Genomic DNA, 23,157 nt, shown 5'->3' on the forward strand with positions numbered 1-23,157 from the left:
AGTCCCTTGCTCCAATGGCTCTCATTATTCACCCAGCATGGAACAGCTCGAACAGGAGAGATTGAGGGAGCCCCACACCGACTATCCCAAAGCTCCCTGGTTGGTGCACTCTTCTAAGAGATGGGATCCCCCTGCTCAAATCCTCTCCCCCCATCGCAGGTGGGGGGGGGGGGGCGGGCAGATTGAAATTGCCTCTCCCACATCTCAGGTCAGTGCTCTAAAGTCTGGGCTAAATGTTATAGGGTTGGCACCTCCTCCTCTGGCCATTTTTTGTGGAGTGAGTGGCACTTAACTCATTCCCAAGGAAACTACTTAAGTGGCTAACTCTAGGCAACAGGCTCTCATTCCCGAACTGCTAAAAGGAGATAGGCACTTCCTCGCAGTCCAGATTTAGGCACCTATCTCTGAGGGAAGGGTGGTGCTTAGCACACACTTCTCTGGTTACCATCTTCCATTGGCTAGTTTAGGCAGCTCGCTGCCTAGCATGGTGGCTTTTGTGGGTCTCATTCTTGGGTGCCTATCTCTCCCCATTCATTGTACAGGGAGCCTCAGCACCTAAATCAACTTTGTGGATCGCAGTGCTGTCCCTGTGATTTTCTAGGTGCCTAAAAGTTAGGCGCTTTAATGCTTAGCATTGCAACGCATAAGGCCCTTCATGCAGCTCACCCTCAGAACCTGATCTAACACCCCTTGGGGTCAGTGGGAAAACTCCCATTTACTTCAGTAGACGTTGGATCAGGTCCTTGAATCATTCAAGAAAATACTGTCATGAACCCATTTGCTGAGTCCTAACTATTTAAAACTTCTTTTCTAGGAGTGGTATGGTTTAATCTGATCAGAGTAAACCTTAAAGTACTCATGTTTTGGCAAGAACACCACAGGATAGCGTGAAGGGAAATAGGGAAACCACAATCCTTTCATAATAAATAACAGACTAACCCCTGCTGTATGGCTTTGTGCCCCTTGGATATTATTATACAGTCTTTGTGCCACCCTTGTGTAGAGCTAGATATGTTATTGGAAACAAAAGGAAAGCATTATATACATGTATATTCTTGTCATAGTTACAATAGAGAGTTTTAAAAAACCCACAAATTATTTTCTCAACTATTTCTTTCTATTAAGTTATTCCTGAGCTAAGAAAATCCTGAAATTTTAGAATGAGTGTTTTCATTACCCACACTCACATGGGTAGATCTAAAAATTATCTTAATGCATGAAAAAAATACAATTTCTCAGGTCAAAAGGCTACCCAAGTGGAAGTTTTTCTGTTTACTCACTACGTGATCTAATCTGCCCAACAAACAAACAAAGTAAAAACAAAAAAACCCTATAGGACCAGATCTCTATCTGACCACGCTATACTTGGCACAGGACCCAGAGGTAAGAGAAAGGTAACTTTATACCACCTTTGTGGTCATTAGCTCTTGGGACAGGCCAGGAATGATTTGGCCCTTGCCATGAGTTACAGCAACCCAAAGACTGACTACCCATAGTCCCAGAAGGCCTTGCAGCATCTGGGCATTGCCATAACACAGACATGCCCCTGCCTCCTTTGTCTCAAGAACACCCTATATACTAGAGTCTAGGAGGGAATGTTGGTTGCTATATCAGCTCTAGGACACCTGGGAATTCCCCTTCCCTAGTGAGAAACTCCAGGTAACAAGTTAAACTGATTTTCCAGCATGGGGTCCAGAATCAGAGTTAAACCCAAGGTTTAAATTTTCCAGTAGATTATAAAAATCTGAAAATAGATTCAAATGAAAGTGCATCCCTTAATCAGATCTCTAATGTGATTACAATGGCATACTTGAATTCATCAAGGGCTGAAACAATGATATGAAAAAGCTGGAAATGAAGAGGATGTGGGGTGGTAAAGGCTGGAGGAGTGCACAATTTGTTTTCATTTTCATAGCGGTGTGGTCACGGTTTCTCTCACACTCACGCCATCTTCAGTGATTCTAATGCTTCTTATTGATGGAATGTAGAGAATGCAAGACTTTGAAGTTTCTCTTAAACAGTAAATAGACTTCCCTTCCCACAACAGTGTAAGCAGCTAGTTGCGATAAGTTAAGTGAAGACTAGCTTTACCATAATCTGAGGTTTAAACTAAGGGCCAGATCTCAGCTGGTGTAAAATGGCACTAGCTCAATTAACAGCATTGGAATGACATCAATTTACATCAGCTGAGGAACTAGAACCTAGGAGCTCACAGAATCATAGATTATCAAGGTTGGAAGAGACCTCAGGAGGTCATCTAGTCCAACTCCCTGCTCAAAGCAGGACCAATACCAACTAAATCATCCCAGCCAGGGCTTTGTCAAGCTAGGTCTTAAAAACCTCTAAGGATGGAGATTCCACCACCTCCCTAGGTAACCCATTCCATGCTTCACCACCCTCCAGAGTCTTCCTGCTGCCTAGTTTTTAAATGTACTCTAAACTGGCTTTGTGCACCACCCTCAAGAAGAGGTCACTTTCAAATGGAATTTTCCCATCAAGAATGGTCTGACTCTTAATGCCAGGAAACCCAGTCTCCTCAGCACTCGTTCCTGCCTACACTACAAAAATAACCAGTGCCAAAAAATCCAAATACAACCCCACTCTTTCCTCAATACTAAGTAGCCTTGCAGTGCAGATGGTTAAAACATGGTTTAGTCCCATGTCTTCAAACTGAGCTTCATCTTTTTATTTGTAAACCTGGGATCAGCTCCGGGAATGGCCCTTCATCTTCATTTACTCTAACAGTGTCTTGCAGATATCTGCTGGGACTGAAAATGCAGCTTTCCAAAGAAGATAATCAGATCCAGGATCTCTGACGGGGTCTATGAGGACACATAAGGGGCATGGCTGCTATCCTGGGTATGTGAACTCCCTCTTACCTGGTATCAAAAATGGGGCATGTCTGGCTGCCTGCCAGCATTATAAATGGAGACGTGACAGCTAATTATGATGACCTTGGAGCTGTTGAGCAGCACACAGAATCTAAAACAGTTTAAGCCAACTATGAAGCAGTGCACATCTCGACTAGATGAAGGTGTGAAGCAATGCAGTGTGGGATAGTAGTTGGAGGCCTGTCAGCAGCAAAGTAGTTAGGAATTGGGCTACATAAACCTTAAAGGACCAAATTCACTGTGAAGTGGAGTTACTCCTGTCCCAAGGAGGACTACTGTGATCTAAGACAGTGGCTCTCTACTTTTCCAGACTACTGTACCCCTTTCAGGAGTCTGATTTATCTTGCATACCCCAAATTTCACCTCACTTAAAAACTAGTTGCTTACAAAATCAGATATAAAAATACTAAAGTGTCACAGCACACTATTACTGAAAAACTGCTTACTTTCTCATTTTTACAATATAATTATAAAATAAATCAATTGGCATTTAAATATTGTACTTACATTTCAGTGTGCTATTTGAACCTGTTTGTCACTTGTGAGCCTTCTCTGAAGCTTGAGCCCCAGGCAGCAGGGCTGAAGCACGTAACTTAGCTTCACAGGGCCCCAGGCTATTGTCCTGCTTGCCACCCCCAATACCAGCCTTGCACTTGCAATCCTAAACTCATCCTGTGACCCTCCTGGGGGCTGCAACCCACAGGTTGAGAAACACTGAGGTAGACGAGTTGAGCAGCCCCTGGAAGATTTCTGCATACTCCACTGACCTACGATACCAAATAATTCATTTTTTAAAAAAGGCATGTGTGGTGGACACAAGACACCTTTAAGCAAACTAAATCCAAACTAAGCTAACATTCCAGTATTGACAAGCCTTCAGTTAAGTATAAAGCCGTGTCCTTGGCTGCAGAAAGACACAGTGTCAGAAACCCACTTCCTTAGCATATTTAATTGGTTGGATTGCTGACCGCAAATATGTGGTTTTTGTTGGGGCATGTGTTTGGGGAGTGAAGGGAAGGTTTAATTTTCTGGCTTCTGCTCTGAAGGCTTCCTAAAAAACACGAGTTAGCAGGCCAACATGTGGCACTCAAAGTGCGATTAAAAAACTGTACTACTCAGGGGATGAACCTGGAAGTTGAGCAGGGGCAGCTCAGCAAGATGTGGCTTGTTTTCATAGCAGCGGGAAACCTTCTTCCCCCTCAAAGAACATGTTATGCTCATGGGAATTTCATGTACTCTCCCATGCATCTTACTGAAACACAGGGAGAATCACTGGAGGAAAATAAAATGCCATAAGAATTTCCGTTCTGATGTTGTTTCTCAGGGCTAGAGCAATTACAATTTAGTAATCCTGCAGGGAACAGGTTGGGATAGGAGTGTGTAGAAGAAGTATCTTTTCTACAATGGGAAAAATTATTCCTGTTAGCAAATGCTGCATTAACTTGCATTTTAAGTAAAACGTTATTAACATGTAACCTTAACCCTAGGGTAAACCAGCTAGCTTTTTAAACACGTCTTTCTCTACAGTAAGTTCTTAACAACATGTTAAATAAGATGTGTGAGTAAAACATGTTTCCTAATACACCTCATTTTTCCAGGGTCTACCTCTAGGAAGAGGTAGTACAGTAAATACGCAGTAGAAGAGACAGACTGAGTACCACAGATGGCTCAGAAAATTAGTAATGATGGGAAACAGCTTTTTGCCATCAGGGCACTGGTTCACATCTCGTTTTGAATTAGTAGTGACAAAAAAATGACTGCTGTCTAATGGCTGTACAACAAGTTGCTGGTCTCAGCGAAGTTCTTAGTGGATAGTATCCACAATGCCAGGACTGTTGTCAACTTTATTTGCAATCTCAGCAGAAAGCCCAAGTATTGAACAGGCATAGGGACCGACCCTAGAGGTGGTCAGCGCTGATGAAACATTGACAAGCCAGTGTGGGGAATCTGCTGCTCCAGTTGCCCTTGTTCTGTGGCTAAAGAGGTTATCAGTCTCCACAGTGGTAAGGCTGGACCTTTCTTATGTACAGAGCCATTTAATAGGGGGCAGTATAGGCTATGTGCCAGGCAAGGCTTGCAAAGGCTTTCACGAGCGAGAAAGAAAGCAGAAGAACATTATAGCACACCCTAAGAGCAGAACAAGCCAAAATGAATGCTTTAAAACAACAGAAGTATTGGAGTAACTGCAGGCATATCTGCCTGCTTTAAGATTGGGAAGGTTACACCCTGGCAGTACAAACAACTGTCTCCCAGGCTTGGGAGGGGTGTGTAAAAACAATTTAAGAATAAGCTCATGAACAACATGTACCTTTTGTATCCTTGTAGCTCAGGAACAGGCTTTTTTAATAACAAAAAAACAAATTGCAGATAATACAGATCTTGGCATTGCTGTTCTGTTGTTTCTCTGGCCTACAGCAAAAGCAGTGAAAAAAACCCAAATCTTGTTGGCGGAGGGCACAGTTTCATCTGGCACATGTGATTTAGAAATTGAAAATAGAAAAAGCATATGAACAAGTTAAACAGTGCAGAGATAACAACAACTGGTGGAAAGTTACAGTGTTGGCATTTCTTCTTCTCGTGGAGGCCAAAGTTGTTGGACTTTTGTACACAAAAAAAATCACACTATTTTTCCTTTTATTTTGTGCTTCACCATTTTACTGATCTTCAGCAAATATAAAAATGAAGGCGCAAAGCCACTGAGAAGAAAACAAACAGCAAGATGCCAAGTTATTGGGGACAAAGGGACATCATAATACTTTGCACCGTGTAGTGCTTTTCATCCATAGGTTTCACAGTGCTTCACAAGGTGAGTATTATTAACCCCATTTTACAGCTGCAGAAACTGAGATACTGAGCAATTAAGTCGCTTGCTCAAGGTTCTACAGTGAGTTAGTAGCAGAATTCTGTTCTTTGGACTCTCAGGCTAGTGCCCTATGTACCACTAGAGCCTTATGTGTAGTGGAGAATTTGCACCAGTTTAACTAAATTGATTTTTAAATCCCTTACTAAATGTAATGAAACCAATTTAAACCTTGCTCAGGTAAGTCTTACTTGCATTAGTAAATTGTCAAAATTAAGCTAAACCAATTTAGGCAAGGATTTAACTGATTCAAATGTATTTACACAGTAGGTTTGCCTTGGCTTAACTAGATTGATTTAAAAAATGTAGTTAAACTGGGGCAACTTCTCCTGTATAATAAACATGGCCTAGGAAAGATGGAGAGAAGAGATGACAGCAAAAGGGCAAGCAGGTAGACATGAAGACATCCAGGAGACATGAAGAAGTCAGTCTTTTTAAAAAAGCACAAATGAGCTCGCTCTGCACAGAGGTTACTCCACTGGGCCAGGGTGAAAAGAATCTTTGACCTCCATTTACTCTGCACACAAACAAAACCTCCCTGTATCTGCAGCTCTTGAGCTGCATGTATTTCCATGACTGCAATACCCCCTCTCTGGGAGAGAAAGTAAGGACAGTGGAGCAACATAGGTGAAGACCCACTGTTAGCGCCCACTCCAAAGACTTTTCTGTTTTTGGAGACTAGTGTAAACACTTCTGTTGGAGAGGAGAGGTGACACAGCTCATTTCCTTTATGAAGAGGCAGAAAGTGCTGCCACCATGTGACTTCAGTCCTAGCTCAGGACCACCATTCAGGTTGCAGAGACTTTTGGGGATATCAGCAGTAATACATCAGGACAGGATACACTTTGGAATCTATTGGAGCCCAGAAAAGTATCAGTAAAACTCAGCATTTGAAGTGCCTTTTCCTTGTAGAATCTGCTGCTCCTTTCCCATCCAATTTTAGACTCAATGTGTTCTTTTAACTTCCTGATGGGTTTCTAAAAGAGGATTCCCTATGTAGACATTCTCACTGGACTCCCTGATTCCCCTTTACTAACATCTTGCAATTACCTCTGGTTTGTGTATTCCATTGGAAACCTAAGATTCACTCCCTTACACCCCTAAGAAAAGATTTACCCAGGTGTTGAATTTACCTGGTGTAATATTTGGTTAGGACTTTCATAAGCACCTGTGGAAATTAGGCACTAAATTCCCATTGATTTATGGAGGGAATTGTTGCCTAACTCTTAACTGCTTTTTAAAATCCTTCCCAAAGTCTCTCCCATCAGACTTTTTTTTTTCTTTTTTAACTCCTGGAAACTTGAAAAAGAGCCCAAGACAGAAAGCAGTTTTTAGGCCTATCACAGAGCACATGGTAAATGACTGTTACTGAGATTCTAAAAATCTCTGTAGTGTTTACTTCCAATAAGGAGGAAGATGTAAAACTCATTAGAAAAAGGTACTGCTAAAATTTTATATTACTGTCCAGTGGAACACAGTCACTTAAGAAGAGAGTGAAGAGTGCAGTGGAATCTTTATACAGCCTCATTTTCTACTTTTGTTTTTACAAGGAAACTAAGGAAATGTTTATTTTCACTTAGTGTATCTCATCTTCTCATGCACGTTAGGTCAGATAAATAAAGACAGTCTTTTATGGAGGAGGGAAAAAAAACAGACCCCACTGATTTTTGATGCATTTCTGTTTTTATTATAATTATGTTTTACAAAAACTTCTGCGCATTGTAACTCAGGGTTAAGGATGAAATCTTGGAGCCACTGAAATCTATCAAAAAAATCCCATTGACCTTAATGGGGTCAAGATTTCACAGTAAGTTTTAAATGCTTTTGTCTTTTTAACTCTTTCTAATAATGGTATCACCTAGGTAAGATTTAAGAGATATTCATGAGATCTACTGAGGATGGAATTAATCACAGTAATGAGCATTATATATTTTATTTATCAGGAAAGAGGCTGTAAGCTTTTGAAACTTGTGCTCAAATCCAGTTTTATTTAGGTTACCCTAAAGGCATTCAGTAGCTACACAACAGAACTCTGGAAACTGGATATTAGCCATATTAAATATAATTAGTCTGGTTAAAAACCTTTCCCCAACTCAGTTAACTTTTCAAACATCATTGTACATGAAGTGCATTATTGCTCCTGTTTAAAAACAGATCTGACAAATGAGATTTTTATAAAATGAAATAAAATAAAAAATGCACAATTACCAAAATGTTCCAGAGCATTAAAACATAAAAGGCTTAATTGAAAAAAAATATGACAACTGCTGTTACTAGTATCCAAAACATTACAAATGGGTACAAGTGGTGACTTGAGGCTACAAAGTTTACATTACTAAATACACTGAGCACATATACCATATAAAAAGACCTATAAATAGTGTCAAATAGTGTTTAAAAAGCCTACTACTGATATTCCAGATTCAAAAGTGGAATTTAAAAGAGACTAGAATCAGAAAAACAAGGTACTTGATTCTGACTTTACAACAGCCTATGTAAAGGTATCTAACCCCTGCAGCAGCTTATAGCACTAGTCACCTTAGAGTCCCATAATCAGTATTCATTCAACATAACTATATATTGCCAGGAAGCTTCCCTACTGTATTTCTATGTACTGATTATTCAGCTATAGCTAGCATCAGCTATACAATTCTTCTGTCCCTGGTCAAACATTCAGCAGGCCTTAACACATTCATTTGCGTGCTTCTCAGTTGTTCTCTTGTGACACTGCTGTTGCCTAAAAGAAAGAGGAGAGATTCTTTTAAAAGAAAATACTTAAGACTAGATTATGATGCCCCATCTACTCAGGGTACATATATGGCCCCCATTACCATAATAGCTGGGTGCCTCAGTCTTTATTCTCACAACACCTCTGTGAGTGAGGGAAGCACTCTTACCCCCATTTTACAGCTAGGGAAGTGAGGCAGAGAAAGAGCATATGATTTAGTGTGACCTTGGGCATGTGCATGGCAGAACAGGGAATTTAACTCTGGTCTCATGAGCCCCTGACTCATGCCCTAACCACACGAGACCTATTGAATCAAGCTTGATCCTGTCAGCAAAATTAGACCCCCCAGTTTGGTAGGGATGGGGGTGAGAATCATCTAATTCCACTTGCACATGAATGCCTACTAGCAAAAATCATGATGATGTATTCCACCTATCAGAGGGCAGGATCAAACTTATGGGATTTTTCTTGGCATGCAACTTCTCTATATTAATACTGTAGTATAAATACACAGTAGCACTCACAAAGTGCACTCTAGATCCATATAGTTTTCTTTAACTAAGCACATAGCAGGCTACTTTCTGGGGGAAAGTCACTGGTAAGTTAACTGATTAACACTGAAAAACAGGGGGCTTTCAGTGTTTGGCATGTACAACTGGGTGCAGGTGCACACAGAATTACTGAATAATTGACCAATTAGCTTTAAAAACCCTCCAGCACAGCCAGATTCCTCAATTAAACCCTAGCTAAACATTTAGTGACAATTTATTGAAAAGTACATCAGGAGTTTACTTTTAAGTTTTGCTTAGTTTGAATGAAAAGGAAAGCTAACAGAAAGTGTTGCATGTTTATAATAGTTAGATTTTCTTGTTCCTAAGAAAACATACAAACACTTTTCACTAGTCATTCTCCTTTGTATTTTTAACCTCTCCTCCCATCTCACACTTCCCTGCTTCCCCATGTCCCTTTGAGACCTGGTAAAGAGCAAAAGACTGTGTCCATTTTCAAGGAGCTTTCCAGAAACCCTCATTCAAGCCAAAAGTTTTTTGGAGCATGCAGTCATTTGAGACAGCTGTATGGCCAAACCCGGTTCACCAGTTGCAGTTACTGGAACTAAGTGGAGACACTCAATGACTAAGATTTTCCCACTCAAAAAATCAGATAAAACTTCCCAATCAGAGGTACAAAAGTTGCCAGTTGCTACAGAACAAAGCAGGAAAATATCTGAAGTTCAAATAGCTAGTTTCCAAATATTTCACTTGTTATCTTACACACACAAACCACCCAAGACTTCCTGGTGAAAAAATTTTAAGAAAGAAAACACAAGCAGCAAAAATCTTGAATTCTTATTCTCATGTGACTGTGCTATTCAGTGTTTATTTTATTTCTTCTGGATGATAAGGACTAGAAGGAGTTTAGTTGTCTGGAGGACATTCAAATATGTAAAGTTTGGGTGCTTTAATGTGAAAAGCTGCAAAGAAACACAGCTATTTGCACTGTGTGTGGTGGACTGGAGGGATTTTGTCCATTATACATAAAGCCTAATCTCACCCAATCCTGCCATGGGCTATCCCAAACAAGGTCCTGAAGATCTGCCCCATTTCTTCACCGTTAAACAGCTTTCCTCCTATAAAGGTCCTAAATTGTGGCCAGGTTTAGACACACTGAAAAGTTCCAAAGGGAAGCCCATCAACCACCACTCCTAGACCTGGTACTGAGAGCTCCAGACAGAGATGAACACAGCATTGGTGCTGTGCCATTAAGCAGACCAACCTTGCTCAGGGAGTCTGCATTTCAAAGTGTGTTTTTTAAAATGTCATGACGTATTAGTTTGTGTTGTCAACAAGTTACAGGGAGAAAACAATTTGGACTTGAAATGTGAAACTGCTTAGCCCAACAGTACTCTCAACTCCTTTTGTTATCAAGAGGAGCTGATGCCTCCTCTGTATTTCATAAGATTGGACCTTTTCTTACTGGGGAGCAGGGGGCAGATGGATGAGCAGAGCCAGGAATACCTAAATCCAATTGCAGTTTGGACAAATGACACTGCCTCATCTGTGAAGTGAAGATAATCCTTGCCTACAGGGCTTTGGAGCTGTACTCTGGCTCCGCTCCAGCTCCAGGCAAAAACCTGCAGCTCCACTGCTCTGGAGCTGCTCCGCACCCTGCTCCAAAGCCCTGCTTGCCTGCCTCCTACGGATGCTGTGAGAATAATATTTGTACCATGCTTTGAAGAGGCAAAGAAAGCACTGCATGTAAGCACACAGCAGCATTTTAAAAACTGTGCGTAAAGGGAAACTTAAGGTTGACACCAAAACTGAGCTTCCCTTTGAAACGTGTTTCATCTCTATCCTAAAAATGACCAGACAGTCCATAACAAGAACTGTGCTTGTGCTGGTTTGCAACGATGGGCAGTAACACAGCAAGCTAGCTCTTTGTTCACATGAGGACACAGGATAGTTGAACATAAAGAGTATTCATTAGCTTGTACTTACACCTGGAGTCCTTTCTCCAAACTGACTATAGAATGTCATTTTGACTTTATGCTTGTGTCCAGTTCTTTGATCAAAGGTGTTACAGCTGTCAAAGGGCGGGATGTACAAGTGCAGACTTACAGCAGTCTCTGTGTGGCTTGTGTTCTCCACACGGTGCAGACCAATGGAGTCTAGACAAGCGAGGACATGAGAGGAAAGGCTACATTAACAGACAGGTCTAATGAGATATGAAAGGTGCCTGGAGAAGAACCATCTCTAAACCAACAAGACAGCTAGACATACCCATGCTTTCAGGATGAATTTTTAATTCGAATTTAGGTTTTACTCTCTAGGACGGATCCCCAAACCCATTGGGAGTTCAGAATGCCTTGCTCTCTAGCTTTTCATATACAGAATTTTTTGTTATCTATTGTGGTATAAAGCTTAACAGAAATCTACAGAAGCTTTAGGAAGAGCACATTGTTGGTAATTTATTACCAGCTGCCATCCCCAAATGATACTTTCTTTCCTGGTGTTCTGAAGTTGTTGAATGGAAGATTTGTTTTTCTAAAGAATAAACAAGAGATTTCAGAGGAAAACAGGGTTTTGCATTGCTCGTTTTCAGCCTAATAACGAGGACATCAACCATCTTAAGACTGAACTACTTGAATTTCAAGTGTAAATTCACGGGCAAGGAGACAGTTGCTTTATTTTACAGTTGTCCATCTTCCAATTAACTAAAAGCCCAGACAAATTGGAAAGGGTAAAGTGACAAATTACCAGAGTGTGGCAAACATCCAACCTTCATTAAAACAGCAAAGATAATTGAACAGGTAATAAAATAAGCCACTGCCCACAGTGTGACTATTAATAAGTTAACAGCACTTTTAGAGAACCAGAGGGCAGAAACAGAGTTCTATAAAATACCCAAAGTGTGAACATTAAATCTACCTAAACTCATGTTGATTGAGCATTAAGGAAGAATTTTAAAAACTGCTCAAGAGTTCAAGAATTCAAGTTTATGATTCCCAGAGCAAATGCAACTCAGCCCTTTATGCTTATGTAATATCTTACATAATATCCAGCCTTTAATTGTACAATGTAGCCCAGATACTGTTACTGTGGGAAGCACGGTACATTCCAACTTTGGCACATTTAAAATATACACCCGTACATTCCATTTACACAGTCATTTAATGAGGAGAAAAATCCCTAAATTTATATTAATGTACTGAGAGATTAAAATCAACTCACTCCTGTGGGTTGTCTTATAAGTAAAGTGCAAACACCAAGTAATAAGCAACTAGCACAAAAAAGAACTGCCATGCTATACGAGATATTCTTTCTGCATCAGCACCATTTATTTGAATGCACAGATATCCAGATAGAAACAAAAATACCTTAGGGCTTTGTTTAAAGAGTAAAGGCAACAAATTCTGAATGCATAGCATTTTGTTTTCTGTTACTTTTAAGTTGAAATATCCAGCCAGGAAACACAGCAGAGGAGCTAGGCATATAATTCTCTCAGAGGTCTAGTTTGAGGCTTTTTAAAAGATTGCTTTGAAAACAAACAAACAGCAGCCCAAACAATTTGTGTTTGGAGCATACGCACACAAAGTGAAAATGTTTTCTGAATCAGTAAAAAAAAAAAGTTTTACTTCCCAATGCATTGTTTTATAACACAAACACACACCCCTTGGCCCCTAACAAAACCCTTGAGCACTTGAACAGATTTCTCTCTCCTTCCACTTCAGAAAGTTTGGGTTAATGAAAATCCACCTCTGGGTTGAGAGCAAGTATGGAAAATAATCAGAAGAAAAAGTTTTCAGGAAGTTTTCAAAGGCACTGGCCTCTGGCTGGTTAGCCAAAAGACTAGCTGTACAGGGGTCAAGTAAACTGTTCAAGCCTTTTGTTTTATTTGCAAGCTTCTCACAACAGAAGTAAATACAGAAAACAGCATACGGTGCATACAGAGAGTTGTATAGAAGCAGTTTATATTGAGAGTCAGAAGTAGTCAAGAAGTCTACCATTTTCATACAGTATTGTGCACTACTTCACATGAGGACTTGCGCTGAGCACTGCAGGACTGGGCTTTAGTATACTTTTGTACATAGTGAACAACATTGTTCAACAAAAAAAGATTCCTCCACTCCCTACCTCAAGTCAAGATAGGTACGAGCTACTGTGCACCCTAAAAAGTGTAAATATAGGATTCTAAAAGACCAGAGCAACGTACATTTCAATCATTATCCATTATATTGCTGGCTGTTAGACTTACTGATTGTGTGGAAATCTCTATAGTATCGTTCTTAGGCTTTCCATTGTAGCTCAAAAGGACCTTACACACCCAACAGATATTTTCTTCATAAATCCAACCAGAGACATGTATGAGTTTTGGATTTTCATGCATGCAATTTGCCTATTGCTTTACATTTTAACTTCACATATACGACAGGGTTAGATGCAATACAAGAACCTAGCTAGATCAGTTTATTAAAGAGTGAACTTTTCAGTTAAGAGTTATAATCTTTGATGGGTAGCAATGGAATGGTCATATACAAGACATTAAAAAAAAAGCTTACCGTTGATATAGGCACATTGATTTTCCTCCAAAACTCGTTCTGATTTCTTAGTCATCGCTCCAGTCCCCTTTTTCCCAGGCCACTCAAACAGAGTCTCTTTTAGATTCCCCTGAAGGATCTTCATAAAGCAATGTGAGTCAGTGTGATCATGAATACTGCTACAGAAACACAGAATAGCTGAACTCAGTGTGATGTATATATTTAATTCTACCTACTACAAATATAACAGACTACTCCAGGGGGAATTCTGTGCCAAAAAATTTAAAAAAATATATGAACAATATTTTAAAAATATGCATATTTTATTTGTCAAAATAACACAGTATAGTCATGCCAGTTTCAAGTATTTTGGTAATTTATTTCAAAATACCTGTAAGCAACTATTCTGTAAAAATACAGACCAAAAAAAAAGATTCCAGAAATGTTTTTTGACAAATAGATTCCTTCTTAGGCATATTAATACAGAACTTTGAGTCATAATTCATATAAATTACAATACAGAAACATATTCCCCACCCCCGTCAGAAGAAGTGCAAAGGCTTGGGGGAATCGGGGGTAACAGAGCTGAGGGACAGAGAAGTAATTGCTGGGAAGGAGCCTAGGCGTGAACCTGGAGGGTTGCTGGGTCTGGGTGGGAGAAGTACGGAACAAGGTTGTCTTTTTTTTGGGCGAGGGGGAATTGTTAGGGAGGTGGGGAGCCCCCCCCCCATGCAGACCCTGGATGACCCCTAGCTTCTCTCATTCAGTCAGGTACATCATCTTCGTGTCCCTACACCTGCCCTCTATCCCCATGTGCCCCTTCACTCCCACTCAGCCACCTATAATCCCCAACCCCATAGAGTCCAGCACCCTCACTCAGCCATCCCCTCTGCTCCCCATCCCCATGTTGTCCAGCACCTCTACTCCAATTCAGCCCCTGTCCCAGTCTGTCCCCCCACTAGCCCTTCTGAACCCTACTCTATGTGACCTCCCCAGAAGCCCCCTGTGCCCCGCTCTATCCCCGCCCCCCCATATCCTGGACTTCTTCACCTGGCCCTGTGGGCAGGGCGCTGTGAGGAAAGCTGTCCCTCATCCTTCCTATCCGCAGCTGGCTGCAAGCCAGCTGCCCTCTGTTCTGGCACCACAGCAGCCTGGATGGGCAAAAGGTGTGATTGCAGCGCCTCTCCAGCAGAATGTATTTTCTGCGGAGAAAAAAAATCTGCAGGGGACATGAATTCTCCGTGTACGCAGTGGCAAAGAATTCCCTCACAAGTAACAGACTCTGTAGTGTATTGTAGAGGTATAACAGTATGTACAGGACATAATGTTATTGCACATTTGTCACATTATCAAAACACCAACAAATCTCAAAGAAACATTCACTGTGACTGAAAGATACTCAATAAAGGCTGATGTATTAGAAAAGCTATTACAATAACTTAACAACAAATACAGGTGTTGGAAAATTTAGCAGATAACTACTAGCTGAAGGATTAATCATACTAGCCAGAAGTAAACACAAAAGAAAAGTCCAGGTAACACACCCTGGCTGTTGAGAAACAAGAGGGCACTTCCATGGAACTTTGCTTGGGGGTTCTATCTTTCTTATCAGTTATAGGCTAGAAATAAACTTGAAACTCCACATCACCATCTGGAAGAGGGAGCTTTCTTCTACTTCTCCATTTTTAGAGCTTCTTTGCTGCTGTAATGGATGTGAGGTACACAGGAAAAAGGTAGTTTCACTGCTTCCCCACTGGATCTAATAGCAACAACTAAACTGATCAGTCAGAGCTGTTCATTTCACTTTGCTGTTGCTTGGCAAAGCTGTGAGCAGCAACAGGAGCACTGGTGCAGGCTGGCTACCTACTCAGGAATACATTTGAATTGCTATATTTGCAGCCATAAGGGCTAGAAATGTAGTTAAAAAGAAACTAAAGCTTCACTGCTGCAGAGGTTGATGGCTTTAGAACCCAAGGGAAAACTTCTGGCAAGCGGATTTTTTGACCTCAAGGTACAAGGCTAATCAAGCTTCAATCTAGAATATTACGGACTTAAGTGTTTATATACAACAAATTATGTTCCAGTCCAAACAGAAGTAGTATTGCTGTTGATTTGCAAAAAGCAGGGTTTTTTTTTAAGTGGGCAAGTTCATGAATGCCACGTAGTTGCTCTCTCAACAGTTTCTCTTCCAATTAATCATGTTAACTATTTTATCCTGCTTACACAGGGAGTGAAAACAAGTTGTAGTATCATTTTAATCACCTGCAGATGCTTGTCCAAATCATAAACCAGTGTACTATTTGACAATTTTAGTCTCTGCTCAGAAAAGACCCTATACTAAATGGCTGGTGGGCTGCAGATCTAGACTGCCCTCTTACATCTGTTTGGGGAAGCATGGCTCCATCTCAAACTAGACCTGACAATGTTAATTCATTTTCACATCTAAAGCAAACAATTATAGTTTTTCTGCTTATGTGCAGGGTCAGTGATTATATGACAAAAAATTACAGGCTATAACTTTTTTTGATTAGCCAAAACAGTTGTGAGAGAGAGACAGATCCTGTCCCCATGTCTGCTGGTACATATACACCACCCAATAAGCAACAGTACTGGCATGGTTCAGCTCTGCAGAAGAGGCAGGCTACAGAATATATATAGGAAGTCTGAAATTCCTGCATACCACAGAAGAAAGTTCTGCAGGGGGTTTCAGTGGCACTCTGACTATGCAGATCCACCAGTCGATGGCCCCATACATCCCACGTAGACTAGTCACAGCAGTTGTTGTCCCTTTATCATTGTGATAGCAACCACAAAGTGGCCTTGTTATATAGTAGGGTGGAGTGGGGAAAGTCCATTCCTTCCCACACTCCAAGCTGCCTAATCCAATCTCATTTTCTCAGGCTGGCCACACAGACCAGAATTTAAACTATATTGGTGTAATAGAAGCAAAAGCTTTTATAGCCTCTAATACAGGGGTAGGCAACCGGTGGCACACGAGCTGATTTTCAGTGGCACTCACACTGCCCAGGTCCTGGCCACCAGTCCGGGAGGCTCTGCATTTTAATTTAATTTTATATGAAGCTTCTTAAACATTTTTAAAACCTTATTTACTTTACATACAACAGTAGTTTAGTTGTATATTATAGACTTATAGAAAGAGACCTTCTAAAAACATTAAAATGTATTACTGGCATGTGAAACCTTAAATTAGAGTGAATAAACGAAGACTCGGCACAGCCCGTCTGAAAGGTTGCCGACCCTTGCTCTAATACATGAGTCTGATCCTGCAGTCCTGATCAGGCAAAACTCCAATAAAGCAACTGGAGTTTTACTAAAGACTGGAAGATCCAGCTCTGTAACTGTAACTCTGTAAGTTCAATGGACAAAACAGAGGCTTAGATTTGGTGGAAGACTGAAAACTGCAGAAATGCCCTAAAATTATGAGATACATAATTTTCAGAATTACCCCTTTGGCATAGTCATCCTGATTATAAGTACAAACAAAATAAGTAGTAATCAGTTAGCCATCCTCTACCCTTTAGTGCTTGTGAGGAAAATGGTTTGTCTCTTATTACAGGACAATGACGAACAGTATTACACAGACCAAATGAAAAATACTGTAGCTTTATTTCTATCTGCAAGTATCAAGCCGTTTGGATACAAACCTGCCATGTCCTTCACCCCAGCATAAGATCATCAAGTTGAACTTTCCATTTCCTTTATCCACAAGATTTCTTGTGTACCTAAAATTGAGAGTTTTTAAAAATATATGTGTGTGCATATAAAGAAACAACAGCAGGGAATATAAACATGGTGAGCGGCAGCCTATATTACAAGGTCCCTTTGCTTTGGAAAACAAATTATATGCAGAGAAAGTGAAATGGAATTTTTAAGTGGTTTTTGCCACTTTTTCAGGTTGGAAAAAAAAAACAGACATACAACTAACACTTGATAGCATCAGGAAAGCTTTTAAATTAAATCCAGTACTGAGGTTTGGACATATGTATCTGAAACTGAAGCAGAAGAGAGAATCTAATCAAAATAGTTGCTGAATGAGATCACTTCAACAGCAGGCTTTCTAATTAGAAATAGAGTACTGCAACAAAGAAAATAAATGTATACTTTTTCTACACTTCATTTTCAAATATTCTTGGCTTTCCTTTTGGTGACCGCATTCTTTTGCATTAGGCAAAGATTTTTAAAGTATAGGAGTTACCACATATGGTAAAACTGTTGCTTTTTTGGACTATTCTGTTTTTTCGTACTTGTAATTTTTTTGTACATCTGAAACCCAATACCAAACACAGTAATTTCTGTCAAACAGCTACACCGAAAACAAAGCTCTGAAGAGCAGAAGATAGTGAAAAAGTTTCCTATTCTAAATCAAACAAAAAGAAAAGCAGAAAAGTCATGCTTTTTACATATAAATTATTCATGGTGGTTAATCAAGGGTATGTTCCATTCTCAGAGCTTGAGGGCCTCCTATCCCTAAACAATACAGGTGATTTCATGATCGAATTCCTAACTGAAGGCCCAATCTTGCAAGCTCGCACATGAGAAGTTTCATTGATTTCAATGGGGTTACTGACTGTGAAAAGTGAAGCATATGCTTATACCTTTGCAGGCTCTGGGCCTTAAGTAGTATGAGAGTCCCTAACAAAAAGTGTTCCTCTGCCGCAGCCACTAGTAACTGGCAGGAGATTCTCACCTGGCATGCAGAAGTAGTTTTTCTATCTGTGTTAACTGGCTGGTTGTTTTGCCTAATTTGCAATTTTCCCCATAAAATATCCCTCGGTTGTATTCTGTCAAAATAGCATGGCGGTAAGAAATTATTTTCAGCTCATCACACATATTTTGCCTTCCCTGAATTATAAAGTTACATTCCTGCATTTCATTTCATTCCATCTTAATCTTCTTGACTATTTTTAATTTCAATATAAAAGTTCTCTTCTATATGATGTCACCATACAAGCTTTGTTGATCAAACATGTCACAATCTGTCATTTCTGCACAGCAAGGGTGGCTGGCTACACACTCAGGGTAGGTTTATCTTGGGAATTTTCATTACTCTTTTCCTACTGTCTAGCCCTAGTACATGTCCTTCCAATGGTAATAGTGATTAGTATAAACGATGTATGGGTGCCAGCTGACAGTGGTAGAAACTCTTGTACTCTGTCTACATCTGCCCTTCCACTAGTGAAGCTGCAGGGATGCTGGGCTGAGTGCTAGTGTAGCTGAGTCTGTAACTCAGTTCCTGACCTGCAAACTGTGGATAATACTTGCCCTACCTTGCAGGGGTGGCATGAGGACAACTTCATGAATGTCTAGAGGGGGAGGGGCACTGATGAACACTGCAGAAAATCCTACAAACTAGAGGGGACCATATTTCCCAAAGGTAAAATGGGACACCGCATGGGGGTAGCCCAAGGCCCCTCTCTTGCCCTCCCCACGTGGGGCTGGCCCCAGCTGATTGCCTGAGCCCTGCCTCCCCCACCCCTCAACTGGAGTCATTGTTCACTCGAGCCCTGCCTGCCCCTAACCTGGGGCTGGGGTCGCTCAAGCCCTAGCCACTGCTGAGCCCTGTCTCTCCCTCCAACCCCCACAAGATTGGTGTTGCCACTCACCCCCTGTACCCCACTCTTTGACAAAACTGGCATTTGTTCCGCTTGCTCTTGCCAACTGATCACCGGTTGGGACAAATCCGTAAATTGCTTTTGCCAGAAAAGTCAGGACAAGGCTTAAAAAAGGGAATGTCCCAGCCCAAAACAGGATGTCTGGGCACCCTAAACAGATGTTCATACATAAGCACAGCTCTAATGTTTGTCTATTATCTTGGTAATTAATCGGGATGGGAGAAAACTAGGAGAGGCGGAATCAATCCAAGCTCCTGCATTAGGATACCGCCCCTGCACTCAGGTCTGCCCATTGACTTCCTACTCTTCTACATAAGGGGAGCCCAGGCTAATGCTTAACAAGCTTCACACTCAACCCTCCCCCCGTTTCTTAGGGCCAGGAGACTGGAGAGCCGCTGCACAGGGCAAACAATCTGCGTCAGGTCCCTGCAAGTGATGCTCAGGAGCCCATGGGCCAGAGACTCCTCCGTCCCCGTCCCCCTCCAGCTTCATCAGCGCCCCTTGTCCAAGGCTACACTGCAAGCCCAGGCAGCCACGTAGCTTAGGCCAGCTGTGATTTGGCCAGCGCCTCTGGGCGTAGCTGTGGGACAGCTCTGATTGGCTGCCGGAGCCCCGTCCCTTGCCCTACCTCTGAACAACCCTGTGCCGGGCAGCTAGGAAAGCTGCAAAGAGGCTAGTGCGGCAGAGGAGAAGGGAATAGCGCCCGGCCTGCGCCCCCTGCCCCCACAGCCCGGTTTGCAGAGGACTGTTGCGTAGGGATTAGCAGCCCGCAGAGCGCAAGGAGTAGAGGGAGAGGCGGAGGGTGGCATAGGCATCGCAGCACCCCGAAAGGGCACCGCGTGCAGGGAAGGGACCAGGGAGGATTGCAAGAGAGTTCCCACCCAGCGCACCGTGTGCGGGGTCTAAAGGAGGCATGCAAAGGATGTGGAGAGAGGGAACACGAGGCGGGATCAGAGAAAGAGGAGAATGGCTTGCAAAACGCCACCCCAAACCCGTGCAGGGCGGGAGAGGAGGAGTGCATGGGAAATGCAGCTGGAGGGAGCAGAATAGTGTTGAGAGGAGATTTTTACTGTAGCGAACCGTTGGTTTTGTGCTAGGGCGGAGGGAGAAGACGAATTTTTGCAAAATAAAAGCCGAAGCCGAGGAGTGGTGCTTAGTGGAAGTTATTTCTAACAACTCGATGCACAACCAAGGCTTCCTGACATCTTCCCAGCTCCGCCAAACCGCCCCTGTAACTTTGGGGACCTTTTCCTACCGATTCACCGCAGCAGTCAACCGTAAGTGACTGGCGCTGCGTACACCGTTACCGAACACGAGATAATAGCCGCTGCCCCGGGCTTACAGCTCGGCGCGCACAGCCATGAATACCAGCTTTGTGTAGCTTGATGATGTGGAGCGAAAGTACCGAGCTAAGTTGAATTAGTCTCCTACTGCTGATCAGCCTGGGAAACTTGCCAAGATATTTTCTCTGGGTTCTTAGTTTCTGAGCTGTTTCCAGGAGACTGGTTTCATTCTGAATTTGCAAACGGTTCCACGCTTGGGGAGGTGCCTCCTCCCATCCGTCACCTCCTAAAACATCTTTGCTATTCACATGAAAACCACGCATCTGAGAACACTTAGAACCCAAGGGAGTGGTATAGGAAAAACACGGAGTGTACTAGCTTTAGCAGACAATACAATAAATAATAAAAGCCACATAGGTACAGCTGCGGGTAGGAATCTGACCTAACTAAAATGATCGCAACAGTGTATGCACTGGCTAGGCTACAGTCATGTTATCCAGCCCTTACAGCGACTCTTCATCATTGTTGTGTATCCCAACCATGTTCTTTATTTTACAATCTATTACAATTAAATTTATACCGAGATGCCAGTTCCTCCTTCACCCAGATGTCACGTTATCTAGATTCCAACTATTAGAACACCAGACGATAGCAAAGACGACTCCTCTAACTCCTCAAACCGATTCTAAAGGATATTTGGAGAAAATGCTTTCATAGCGCCATGTAATGCATGTACACGTGAACTACTTCTGTTTAATTCGTGCATACTGGTCATACTTAGACTTTACGTTCCACTCCTCTGATCTCCGTTGATTTCACTTTATTAAAAAATAAAACCTACAAAAATAGAACAACCCACGTCCCACCAGGTTGTTTATATATCTTGCTTGTTGCGCTGTTCATTTACTATTTAGACAGGCTCCTTTTTGAGTTACCACCCTTTGCACTGAGATAAGAAGAGCTGACTTTACCTGTATTGGTCAAATTGGGCATATTTCATCCACTCCACAGCGTTGCTCTCATACGATTCCATTAAGGCTTGCACTTCTTCTACACTGACTTTATCATCAGAAAATAAGCGATGCAGGATCTGGATCAGTTCCTGTAAAGTATGCGCTTTCCACACTTCAGTTTGCACCAGCTGCTCCATGATACACCTTCCCCACGACCGGCTGCAAGCAGCAAAACTGCTTGTGCTTGGACAAGCAAACAGATTCACCCTCCCCTACCTAGCAAACAATTTTTCCCGCAGCTTGCTGCTGCCTCTATTTATGCTCCTGAAGTTACTGTGGGAATGTACCAACTACCCAAGGAGGGTGGGAGGGAAGTTCACAAAACTGGTTAGTGGGCTATGGGATCCTGGGTTATGCTAACAGAAAGAACCTCCTCCCCCACGCCTGATAAAGAGTTCAGGTATGGCTTCTTAGAGTCCCCCCTCCTTTAGTGTGAGAAGGTGGCATTTCTTCACTCTAATGTTTTGCCCCACTCCCAGACATTTTTTAAAGTGCATTTGAATCTCTTCTTTAAGTGCCAGACTCTGTAGCAGCTAGAAAGCTCCAGCTTTGCATGCTCAAGAGAAAAAGCAGGGACATTAAAAATAAGTCATGAATTGCCCCCACTTAATCCATCTAATCTGTCTGCTTAGTATAGGAGTAAAGTATCCCTCACTATGCTATCTCAGAGGTTTACACTGCTGCACCTCATGCAGTACTGAAGTATCCCTCCTTTTCACACAACTCAGCTTCAGAATGACCCCCTTTCTCCCCACAGCATATCACCAACCCAGTTCAGCCTCTCCACCTGTCCCTTAAAAGGGGACTTCTCTTCCCAAGATGATAGCAGTTACTTAGCCCTGCCCTGGCTGCATCAGCTCTGCAGAGCAGGGATCACACTGTGCCCCCATCCTTGTCCAAGAGGAAGGGAAAAAGTTTCCTAACCAGCTGGAGGTGAAAAAGCATCAACAATTTTTTTAATCATGATTAATTTTTTTCAGTTAAGCACATGAGTTAACTGCAGTTAATTGACAGCCCTAATTTGAACCAATTGGACCCATTTAGGAAGGGCAGACCCTATAATTTATAATTTTCCTCATTCTGTCCCTCCAGAAATAATCCTACCTACTTGCATCTAGTTTAGTGGAGTCAAATATTTCTTCCCCATCTCCCCAAACAAACCTATTCCTAGATTTTAAATATTGGCAGGTGTGCAATAGAGGGCTGAGGTGGGAGAGAACAGGTGGCTGCTGCTGAAAAAAGGGAAGAAACTAAGAGTAATATCATCTTGAGTGCCTCTCTTCCACTTGTGTGAGGCCTCTCCATGTGGCTTCTCTTCCCTTTTGACAAAGTGCAGTACATGCAGTCACCCTGGGGACAGGGTCATCATTTATGAATAAGACTGAGATGCAATGCACCTTTCACCTTTCTGTTTATGCTATGACCACAGCAAGGAGGTAGACACTTCAAAAAACCTCCAAGCAGGAAAGCTGTAAGGAAGAAATTTAAAGGCTGACATGAAATCGATTTTTTAAAAAAAGCCCTAAAATGTATATATTTTTTTATAAAACATAGATAAAAAGACATAAGGATATTTAATTCAAAGAGTTTACAGTACCAGAGCACATTAAGGCCATGCTCCTACACGACATTTTGTGTCTGAGCAGTACCAGTTAGTTAAATGAGACTGCTCACATTAGCACCTAGCCAAGGTGACTGGCATTCTATAACCAGG

The 23,157-nt window shown here is 41.9% G+C and overlaps 1 protein-coding gene across 1 annotated transcript; it reads right to left on the reverse strand.

Moving 5' to 3' along the window:
* Positions 1-7,412: 7,412 nt before the first annotated feature.
* On the reverse strand, positions 7,413-21,818 carry CDO1 (cysteine dioxygenase type 1). The gene is made up of 5 exons (XM_032789123.2): positions 21,402-21,818; positions 17,180-17,257; positions 13,536-13,693; positions 10,975-11,144; positions 7,413-8,488 (listed from the first exon to the last, which is right to left on the reverse strand). Exons 1-5 carry the CDS (start codon positions 21,578-21,580, stop codon positions 8,459-8,461), a joined length of 615 nt encoding a protein of 204 aa, XP_032645014.1. The 5' UTR covers positions 21,581-21,818; the 3' UTR covers positions 7,413-8,458.
* Positions 21,819-23,157: the final 1,339 nt, after the last annotated feature.

This window comes from Chelonoidis abingdonii, chromosome 6, assembly GCF_003597395.2.
Source record: "Chelonoidis abingdonii isolate Lonesome George chromosome 6, CheloAbing_2.0, whole genome shotgun sequence".
Classification (NCBI taxonomy): domain Eukaryota; kingdom Metazoa; phylum Chordata; order Testudines; family Testudinidae; genus Chelonoidis; species Chelonoidis abingdonii.